Source organism: Glandiceps talaboti, chromosome 7, assembly GCF_964340395.1.
Source record: "Glandiceps talaboti chromosome 7, keGlaTala1.1, whole genome shotgun sequence".
Classification (NCBI taxonomy): Eukaryota; Metazoa; Hemichordata; class Enteropneusta; family Spengelidae; genus Glandiceps; species Glandiceps talaboti.
Window position 1 is genome coordinate 10199623 of NC_135555.1, and position 11646 is coordinate 10211268.

At 36.6% G+C, this 11646-nt stretch overlaps 1 protein-coding gene across 1 annotated transcript; it reads right to left on the bottom strand.

Moving 5' to 3' along the window:
* Positions 1 to 1885: 1885 nt before the first annotated feature.
* On the bottom strand, positions 1886 to 10056 carry LOC144437898 (uncharacterized). The gene is made up of 8 exons (XM_078126930.1): positions 9975 to 10056; positions 6153 to 7438; positions 5214 to 5429; positions 4180 to 4266; positions 3765 to 3863; positions 2983 to 3084; positions 2567 to 2620; positions 1886 to 2023 (listed from the first exon to the last, which is right to left on the bottom strand). The coding sequence occupies exons 1-8, from the start codon at positions 10054 to 10056 to the stop codon at positions 1886 to 1888; spliced, it is 2064 nt and encodes a 687-aa protein (XP_077983056.1).
* Positions 10057 to 11646: the final 1590 nt, after the last annotated feature.

The window sequence follows — 11646 nt, forward strand, 5'->3', positions numbered from 1 at the left end:
AAACAAGCACATCTGTAGGCTGTATTGTCAATGAGTGATAAAGTATATGACGTTTTCCAATCAGTGGCAACCTTGTAATAGCTTCACAACACAAATTCTAAAGTTTATCGCAACAGGTATATTACAAACTTTGACTATATTATCCTGAGGGTGACCCTACTTATTATTATGTTCACTGTGACACCGTCAAAATGATCGGTCTGTCCGTTGGTAGATTGCAGACATTTAAAAAAAATGAAGTGTCCATGTAAATTTTGGTGACGTTTTCGTAATCATATTTTCTGTTCATAATCATACTTTATGAGTCTGAAAAAATTTACATTTGCTGAACAAGACGTTTGAAAAATGGTTCAATTTTTTAAGACTTTGATTGTCACATCTAAGGCAACCAGACTACTAAAGTAAAACTATTGAAAGCATCACCAACATAATAACACACTCTTGCTTCTTTTGTCTTTCTTTTCAATCAAATAACTGACTCATCATTTTTAAGGTGAATCATATAAAACATGTTAGATTTGCCGTAATGTTGTTTCAACACACTCCTCAATAATCAGCTGATAGTGTATAGGTGTCGGATGGTTCATACGTACTGCAAGCTTTCAGCGGTGATATAATGTTATACATTGGTCTCTGAATGCATAATGTTCATCCTGGTAGAACTCTTCACAAAGCAGGCAGTAAAATCCTGAATTCATATATGAAGTTATACATTGGCCTCTGAATGCATAATGTACATCCTGGTAGAACTCTTCACAAAGCAAGCAGTAAAATCCTGAATTCATATACGGTGTAATTCATATACGGTGTTTCTGAAAGAAGAGCAAATATAAAAGATAGTGAAGCTTCCTTAAAAATCCAAGCCAAGCATCGTGCAATCTTTCTACAATAAGTCTATAGAAATTAATAACAACATAATATAATTATAATCTATCCTACTGGAGACTAGCTGTTGTTTTGAAAAGTAACAGTTTCACGTCCTATCCTGGAAGCTTCTTCAGGCCAACTGGTGATCTGATGACAGATGGTTGGCGACACCTGAGGGAGTAGAATTGTCATGTGATCAGGAAAACTGTTGCCATTCAAAACAATCGCTAGTCCAGTAGGATAGGTTATAATTATATTACATCATGATGTTGATTTGTGTTCACATGTGTTTACCATTGATTTGGTTTTTCCCTATCTGAGATACATCAACAACAAACTTCAGTCCCATGTTATTTTGAATATATTTTGAATATTGAAATATTACCGAAATATCATCATCGGGAATCACAATTGTTAGCTGTGCATAGTCGGCATAAGCGAACGTGTTGTCTGCCTTCTCTCTTGGTTCTGTACTGTTCTTTCCTTCTTGGGCCAACTCTGGATCTACATGTAGTTTACTATCGTCTACATCAGTTAAAAGCTGAACTATCAGGTGACTTTATCTCTTGTGTTCCAAGTTCTACTTCAGTCAGTCTTTCAGGTTCCTGCAATTTTAAGAATACTACTGTTACTATAGATTTGAGGAACTTTTACAACACATCAGCTTTGATCAGTCATGCTCTCGACAGTCTCAACTGATTTCTACCTGAAACATAACTACTAATTCAGGTCCACAATTAAATACCCTTAGGCTAATAATCACCATTATACCATGCACTAGCCAGGTTCAACAAAAAAATATGGAATATACACTCTGGTTGTTCTACATCACAACAATGTGCGTCTATGTCACAACAATATGTGTCTATGTAATTGGTTCTGCTGTGTTTGAAATGAGTCAAAATTCTCAAAATTACCAATAGTTTCCCTGATTTATAAAAAATATTACTGGCAATCGTCTGAGTTAACAAACATATAGGACAATGTGAAATGTTAGAACGAGTACCAATATGAAATGCTAGTAGTCAATGTTTCTGTCATCTTTCATAAGTGTATTCTCTTGACTACTTACAGCATTTATATCTTTGGTATCTTCTTCCACAAGTCTTTTTATACTGGTATGATGCTTCTTCCCTTGGAGATGCTCTTCATATTTCTGGTTATGAAAATTAAGAATAAAATTACACAAAAAATACAGGCCTGTGTAAATAGTAACCCTACTCATTTCTATATTTTTCATAATTTCTTGGGTCTGTGCTAGTTATGTGTGTTGACTAAACTTCAGTTCGTGGTTTCTTCACCTTTTTAGCAAAAAATAACTTGACATGTGAGTGTAAGTGTGATGTACATTGAGTGTTTGTGTTGTTTTCTGCAGCTGTACGTTCATGCACGTAGCGAATGAAAGTGCAGTAGAAACCATTGCACACACAAATGTAATACACCTCCACCCCCACCCCCACCCCACACACACACATCTCAAGCATCCACACTGGCACTTGCATGTCATGGAGTTCTCTTACTATTACAATGTGCAATCACATACAATTTCAGGTAAAAGGAATGACCACACACTCATTTTGCTTACTGATATGCAAAAGTGTTTTCGGCATTTCACTGCAGTGCTAATACCACTAGTATGCACACATACTGATCCAAGTTATCTCTAGTGTATATATATGGTGTCATTTGAAGTACTTACCTTAACATCAATGTCAATATCACATAAAAGGCACCAAATTGTTTTCATTGGTGGCTAGCAAAGAAAAATATATACAAATTCTGTTAAAATACCATTTTATATCATATTGTTATTTTGTCACCCAAAATTAACATAATTAATGTATGTTGATAGCAGTATCCAATACAAGTGTACTGGAAGCACAAATAAGCCTTATTGGACTTTTCCTGTAAAGTAATCTAGTAAATTCATCTCGCTTCAGAAGCTGAGAAGTGAGCCAATTCAGTTACCATCCAACACTACAGTAGTAACGAAGCTATGCTAGAGCAGAGGTACATACCATGTAACAGAAATTATCCCTAAACTAAATATAACCCACTCTGCAATCTAAAGCCAACTGTCAAATGGATGAAGAAATAAAAAAGACTAACACTTACTTCATTGTCAAAGCCTCCAGGAGAATTTTTATACGCCAAGAAATCTATCAATTGTTTTCTTCTCTTCAAATGAGCCATTGCCACTAGGTGGGCTTTAATACCCTGTATGTCATAAAAAAATATGTCATTCATAAAAAGTACTTGCAAAGTACTATATGATCAAATACACTTTCTTGATAGCACCTTCAAATATTCATACACGTCTAGAATAATCTGCTTGAAAAGTCTGGTTTGCAAAATGCAACAAAATCTTGCATTTTGGCTTGTACACATTAATACATATTGATATTAAATATGTTGTAATTAGACCTCAATAAAACATATACCACATCATCAAATCAACAAATGATTTCATCTGTTTCATATATTTGTAAGATTTCACTTAAAATTTGGTAAGTGGTGAAACATACAGTCTTTACAAACTGTGTCTTGCTAGTGTTCTCTGAAATTTGATCAAGGGTGAAACATACAAACTTTACATAGTATCTTCACCCAGGTTTAGGAGGCTTGGTTTGAGATCCATATGTGTGTGTGTGTGTGTGTGTGTGTGTGTGTGTGTGTGTGTGTGTGTCTGTCTGTGTGTCTGTCTGTCTGTCTGTCTGTCTGTGTCTGTGGGGTGGGGGCAAGTTAAAAGTTGCATACATTTCCATACAATGTAACAAAAACACAAACCATCTTCCTCTAAGTCTAACCTTAGCAAAACACTCTTTTCATCATTTCTATATCAATATACTTGCAAGAACTATTGGGTCAAAATACAAACTACACAAACTGTTTTTTACCTTCAAGGCAAGGAACTTTTGTTCACAGATAGCACAGAAGAGTTCATTGCCATCCTCCAGTTTAAAGGTTTCAGTTTTCAACTTTGCCTCAATAGTATCCTGCAAGAGAGGAAGTTACAAATATCAGGTGCACATATATGGAAATATTTTTATTACAAAACATTTTTATCGATATGTGGTGCTGTGAGACTTCAAAGTATGACATATTAATCCTGTTTTTTGTGTACAAAGATATAGTAATACCCTCCACCCCATCCCACCCCCTCTAGAAAATAGATTAATTACTCATATCGAGACTGATTGTCACTGGCATTATACTTAGTTCAAAGTTTTCAATGGGGTGTGAATACTAAATATTTTGGAGGAGTTCAAAATAGAATTACATGTAGCTATTTTAGTCTGCTAAGATACTTACTGGTATGTAATCCAAAACTTGAAATTTTGATTTAACTTCTGCTACTACACATTTGTGTTTCTTGCCACGGATGTGTTGTTGATAACTCTGGCAAAGAGATAAACATATATTCAAATTTGACGTACTAAAATTATACAACATGATGTTTAAAAACATTGAGAGCAAACTTTGTTCATTTAGGTCCCTTCCCCCTCCCCTAAATGAAGGTTCACAAGTACGTTTATATTTTATGTAACCTATGATGACAACTGTAGCGGTCACAGCACTACCATCGATGTAATGTAAAAACATGATTGTAAACATATTAAAATACTACTAGAAACCCAGCACCATATCTCGCATTAGAAGATATTTTTATCAACTGAACAACATCTCAATAGTAAATATAAAAGCTATTGTCATTGAAGGAGTGAAAGTTTTCTATCGAAATTTGGTTAGAAGTGCACAAATGAATTTCAGCAATCACATTGATGCTGGACTTCATGAGATATATTGCTGCCAAGAGTGATCAGATTACTGACACATTACAGCATAAAAAGTACACAAAGACAGCAGTATTATTATGTACAATATTGTGTGGAAAACTCCTATTATATAGGTATACCACTGATTACTTGCACTAGAATGTATACATAGTACAGTAATATTATTACAGATTATAGCTATATATGCAAATGATATGCAAATGAGTATGCAAATACCTTGTAAATGGAATTACATGGTCTCAGAGTACAATTTTTTAATGGAAATTTGCTGTTTCAGATAAATATGTAATAATAGCTTGGGCACTTAGTGTGGACACTTGGGGATATTTGAACACATGTTTGCAGTGTTTTCTGCTGCATGGCCAAGAGAACACCACAAAATAGTGCAAACACATGCACCGTGAGACGGTGAGTAGACCACACTTGCACTCTCAAATCATGGGGTTTTCTGTCATAGTTGAACTCCGCCTTCAATTGCAGGTGAAATGTCTGGGATATGATCAAATGATCCTGCTATTACTAATAGACTTCAGTAGCTAAACCACTCACCGTTATAGTTGAGGTTACAATATCACAAATTTTGCATCGTACCATATTTTTGCCTAGTCTAGTCATATTCAGATCTTCAGTGATAAACTGTTGGCATTCAACAGTTTTTGGTTCATGGGTAGGTTGTTTTAGTTGATCATAATGTCTTGGCAATTCTTGCTGTCTATTTGCATCAGTGTTAGGTGATATGACTGGTGACACCTTCCAAGTGGGTGACTACAATCAATCAAACAAAACATTTCCTGGGTAAATAATGAGCTCATATAAAGGAAAGAATTCTGGGGAATGCAACAGATGAAAAAGAATTACATTTACAAACCCACAAAAAGACAGCTAGATCTACCATAGGACTATATGCGTTTTACATGTTTGCAGGGTCTGGGTGACAGGGTTAGCTGTCGATTGACTGGGAAAGCCTTGACAGTTCCACAGCAACGTGATATGAAGTGTGCAATATAGCCATGTCACATAGTCCCAAATCTGAATGGATTTTTGTAGAAATGTGTGATTGTGTTTATGAATTTATATGTGTCTGCAAAGAAAGGAAAATGACTGGTAGCAAATCCCAGCACACTTCTTTTTAATAAAAAAGAAGAGTTTTAGGTCGGCATTGATTGTAATTTGTTTTTATATGCAAATCAGTATGCAAATTAGATCATGTGGCAATAACAATCACTTAGGGTATACACTCAACTCAGTCTTCAGAAAGTACGTTTACAAAAAATATATGTTGTTTGTGTGCAATTGCAATTATAACTGCAAAAAGTGGTTGCAACCTCCCTTAAAAAAAGGATGTTGTCACCAGCAAACATTTCAAAATAGCACTATTGGTGGGTGTAATATGCATACCAAGAACACTGTGAATTGATGGCTGATGACAATTGATAGCAGCAGCTACTACTACTATCAATGAAAAAAGAAGTGAAAACTGAACTGTACCCGATCTTGTCGAAGCCTCTTAAAATCCTGTTGAATGTTCTGTTCTCTGGACTCCATTGATCGTTTAGAGATATGGCATACTTGTTGCTCCCAGCTTCCATAGGAGAAGCTTTGTGATTCAGGTTTTCCATATTTGGAAATACCATCTCCTAGAAACTGGTCAGGAAACCTTGGACGATTTGACCTGACCAGAAAGTGACCTTCTCCATACAGTCTTTCATCTGTACTGTGCTTAGGAGATAACGCTTGATTGACTCGGTGTTGCCTGTGACCCTCCCACTGGTGAACTGGCACCGTTTTCGAATTAGTGTGACCTTCCTGATGGTGACCATCATGCCCACTACCTGGTGGCACCATTCTAGAATGACTCCGATCTCCCCAATGGCGACTACCACTCCCACTAGCTGGTGGCACCATTCCAGAATAATTATGACCTTCCCAACGGTTACAATCACTCCCACTAGCCAGTGAAACCATTCCAGAATGACCTTCCCATTGGTGAGCATCATGCCCACTAGCTGATGGCACCATTTCAGAATAACTCTCATGAGGCCTGTCTCTAGTGAGAGTGTGACCAGTGAAAGGTGAAGCAGTTTGTGACATTTCCTGAACAGACTTTTCACCTCTGATTCCTCCCCTATACCTCCCTTCATGGCTGGTATTGTGTTCAGAAAGGCTAGTATTGCACTTTGCCACAGTTTCAGGACCAAAGTTTCCCGCTGTCAGATGCATCTCAGTCATATCTTTCATTTGTTTTGCAGACTGTAACTGTGTGCCATCAGCACCAAACTGTCCTCCTCTGTCTTGTGAACCATGGCCATAATCAAACACCTCTTGGTCCTGTACAGCTTCCAAACGAGACAGTTGAGCATGAATCTCTCTCAATTGAGAAGTACTTGCCAGATCAACACCCCCACGAGCAAATGCCTGCTCAATAACAGATTTCTGTTGCTTGATGGCACTATTAACAGGCTGGTGTTGAGTTTTATCTGGCTGTGAGAACATACTTGCTCTGGACATTTGAGGTGAAGGTGGTGACAGTGATGTTTGCTGTGCCTTACGCTGTTTCTGGTGTATTTTCACTTGGTCATTGAATTGCTCCTGCAACGTTATCATCAACTGGTGCAACTGTTTTTTTATCACTGTCTGCTCACTTTGACAATTCTCATCCATCAATTGTAACACCTGTTCACCAAGCTTCTGGGCTATTTGTTCTGGAATACCATTCTCAGCATTGTCTGTGGTATGTGAACTCAGGGTCGGATCTTGCTGTCTAGAGGCATTACCTGCAACAAAATGAGAAATACATGTTTAAAAACATCACTGGTACAATTTTTTAACACACATCTTGTGCCAATGGCTATGTAGAAAATGCATATTATTACCATAAAGTACATATTGAGCGTTTTCTCCCTGGCCTATTAGTACAAAGTAAGCAATAAAATCATATAGAGACACAGGAGGGTTTATATAATAAATACTCAAAAATAAGACACAGTATAACTCTACTGTACATCAACTTGATGTCTTTCCCTATGATTACTTGCATAGAGAATAAATTTCACCAATCGTATGACATTAATGTTCTCCATCTGCTTTAGGAGAAGAAATTTCTGGAAGTACAATTTTTGTAGAAGTATGAAGGTATGTTCAAATCAGCATACAGTGGGCAGACCAGACTGAAATGGTATTTATCTTCTATATCCCCTCTATTACAATAATTTTCATTTATTATTATTTCTTTATTTCAGGCCATCAAGATGTCCGATAAAAAAATATCAAAAACATACAAAAACAAAAACAAACGGACAGAATAATATTAAACTAGCAACTATCTTGTACTGTACATGACAATCCTATAATTTCAACCTTTCAACCTTTCACCCTTTCACCCACCAGGAACTTGTATATTATCACATTACAACAGCTATACCACAGGAAGTATGGAATCAAGTGAACGATAACTCTGAGCTCTTCATGCAATTTAACCCTTGACCTACAAGTAAATGCAGTCTGTAGCGGTTTCGCTCTCGGTCCTCCGCTAGAAGTTAGAACCGCTGTTTTTCTTTGCAAACCCCGCAAGAAATAAAAAGTCAACGAAAAATATTGAGCCATACAAAATAAAATATAAAAATACCGCCAATGGCGTTGTAGCACAACTGTAGTTTTTAAAAATGTTTATCCATATGCTAGTCTATGCTAACAATAGGTGTTTATTTGCTGAATAACTATCCAGTTGCCTATCCAACCATGTTGCTATCTTTACGATAAATGCTATCATTTGGCTGTTGCTATGGGCGTGGTCATGTTGTTAGATATATTTGCATACATTTGTGTATGTTTTTGTTCACTTGTGTATGAATTCCTGATATTGTCTTTGCAATATACGTGATCATTTGGCTGTTGCTATGGGCGTGGTCTTGTTGCTAGGAAAATTTACATACATTTTTTGAATGTTTATTCAATTGTCTATTAAACCCTGTTATCTTTGTGAAATACACCACCGTTTGGCTGTTGCTATGGGCGTGGTCATGGTTACTAGGGTATTTGCATACATTTTTTAAATGTTAATTCATCTGTCTTTCTATTCCTGTTGTTATCTTTGCAATATACGTGATTATTTGGCTGTTGTTATGGGCGTGGTCTTGTTGCTATGCAAATTTACATACATTTTTTGGATGTTTATTCAATTATCTATTAAACCCTGTTGTTATCTTTGTGAAATACACCACCGTTTGGCTGTTGCTATGGGCGTGGTCATGTTTGCTAGGGTATTTGCATACATTTTTTGAATGTTTACTCACTTGCTTACCAGATGATGTTGTTATTTGACCAAAATATACTGCCATTTGGTTGTTGCTAAGGGCGTGGTCATGGTCGCTAGGGCCAATTTTGTCAAAATGTTTTCAAGAAAATCTGCAGAATAACAGTTTCAGAAACATCTCGCCAAGTTTCAGACTAATTGACCAAGTACTTTTTGAGATATAAGTTTTTGACCAAAAATGAACATTTTTACACCTAATTTGCATATCACTCATGGAATCATGGTAAGCTTAATATTTCTTCGTCCATACATCCCTAGATACATTCCCATTAAATTTCAGCCCAATCTGCTCAGTAGTTTTAGAATTATAGATTTTTAACCAAAAATACACATTTTTAGCCCTAATTTGCATATCACTGATGGAATCATCCCGTCATGAACAAATCTTACTTTACACCACCTTAAGAATGTTCCCACCAAATTTCGCACGAATCTGCCCAGTAGTTTCTGAGTTTAAGTTTTTTGACCAAAAATCACATTTTTTGACCCAAATCACACATCTGTGACAGACAGACGCCGGGCGATCCCTATAGCACTACTGAACAAGTTCAGTTGTGCTAAAAAGGAATAAAAAAAAGTATTGTAAAGAAAAAGAAAGCTACAGTTATATTGCAGCTACCCTTGACCCCACGACACTGCGTCGACAGTTATATTAATCAACCAACCAGAGTATACTGTGAGCAATACTGAACTCTGGAGCCAGAAATTCGTTTATATATTATCATGATTATACAGAAGATCAGTTATTGATATTGTTGAGGCCAACAGAGACTTGAACAGTTTCCTATTTTAACGTTTAACTTTAAATGTTTGTCTGTTTGAGGCTTTGAGTCGACAGTGTTGTGATAAAATAAATCAATGCCGATACAAGATACACAATACACATGGCAAGTGCAGGAACAGCGCGTTGTGTTTGCAAGTTTACCCTGGTCAATAGCGCACTGAGCAGTGAATGCAGTCTCGTTATCTTGCAGAGCTATAATGAAAAGCTTGCTTACCAATTGTTGCCCCATATATTTCCAGTTCGGACATAAACTCCTGATATTGTTCAGCAAGGCTAGCTAGGCTGTTCGTCGCCATTTTGTATGTCGCTGTTGAGTTTGTAAATACTTCTCTCCAGTGAACTACACCGAACACTCGCGGTCATATATATGTACGTATGCGAATGTTTCGCATGTTTCAACCACTTCGTACGTGCGCACCGATTGTAAACATCGACGAATATTTCACTTTACGCCATGGAGGGATGCGAGCAAATGGCATAGATATTGAAGACCCTTTTTCTTTTTAAACTTTGTGTTTTTTTTCTGTTGTTTTCTTCCTTTCGCACTTGTTTCAGTTGCATATTATTCTTCCTTTATTGACTAAATAAAACTTTCGGAAGTACAGTCAACACTAAGGGGGAAACCATTTGATTAGTGGGGAGTAAGGCCCGGGGAGTGAGGACTTGCGAAGAAAGAAAATGTTGCCGTCCCCAAAGAGCTGAGGAAGAAATTTGTCTCTGAGCTTCAGGGGAAACAAAATGACCTGATGCTTTACAAGTGTCGAATGTTGAACCACTTTCAATTAGACAAACTTTTATGGGACAGTTTTTAATGGAGCTCAGTTGCTATAGCAACTCAAATTAAAATAGGTGAACTGTCAGTAGCTTAATACCATATAACTGAATCATCTCTTATTTTTCAAGAAAACTTAAATATTTTTTTCTTTTTTCTTTATGCGATAGAATATTGACCGCCCTAGCGATTGATGCTTTAGGGAGCTAATCGTTGAAGAGTACTAATCAGGAGGTAGTCTGCTTACAGCGTGCATTGGGTGTTTGACTGGTGTTGATGATATTCCACATATTAAAGGGGCACAAGCTGAATTGATATGTTTTTTTGGGTGGAATTTTTTTTCTGCCTATTAAAACTCACAGTACAGTGTTCAACTTACTGAGACACACTTGCAATTGACTGAACTCAAACCTGTGCATTAGAATAACTTATTAACAATCCCATGACGTAATTTATCATACTTATCAACAAATGTACAGGAACTCCCTATTATGCAATCAACAATTCTAACAATGCCAGAACACAAATTATAATGTCATAGAGGACATACATCAACATAAACATTATACTGGGATCTAGTTTAATTGCAGTTTTTTATAACTTATAAGTATGTTCACGAGAGTAAAAAGCACATAAACTCTGCTTTTGCCACTTTAATACCTCACAACTGTTTTCAGGGATTTGATGAGACTGGACAAATACAACTTTATATTCAACTGGGTATAACAGAAAAATCTGTTTTATTCCATATACAAAATTAAATTCTGGATTGCATGCTTGCTGCTCCCTGTGGTTTTACAAGAAGCAGGCCATGCAAGCAGGCGTATACTCTACTTTGGCTACAAGTTGTACGAATTAGACAAACTTTTCACGTCCTAACCTTAGCGAATACAATGTCATGATGTTCTGCAAGTGTTATACAACAGTAAATTTTGAAGATAGCCATAGCTTTTCAGTTGCTATGGATGTTTTCATGGTTGTTAAGGAATTTTGTGTGGTTTGTGCTATGCTCATTTTCTGGCTTACTCATATTTACAAACCCCCAATCCCCACCCATACAGTAACTGAGCTCCACCAAATATCATAGCCATGTATCCAGCCATTGTTTACTTTG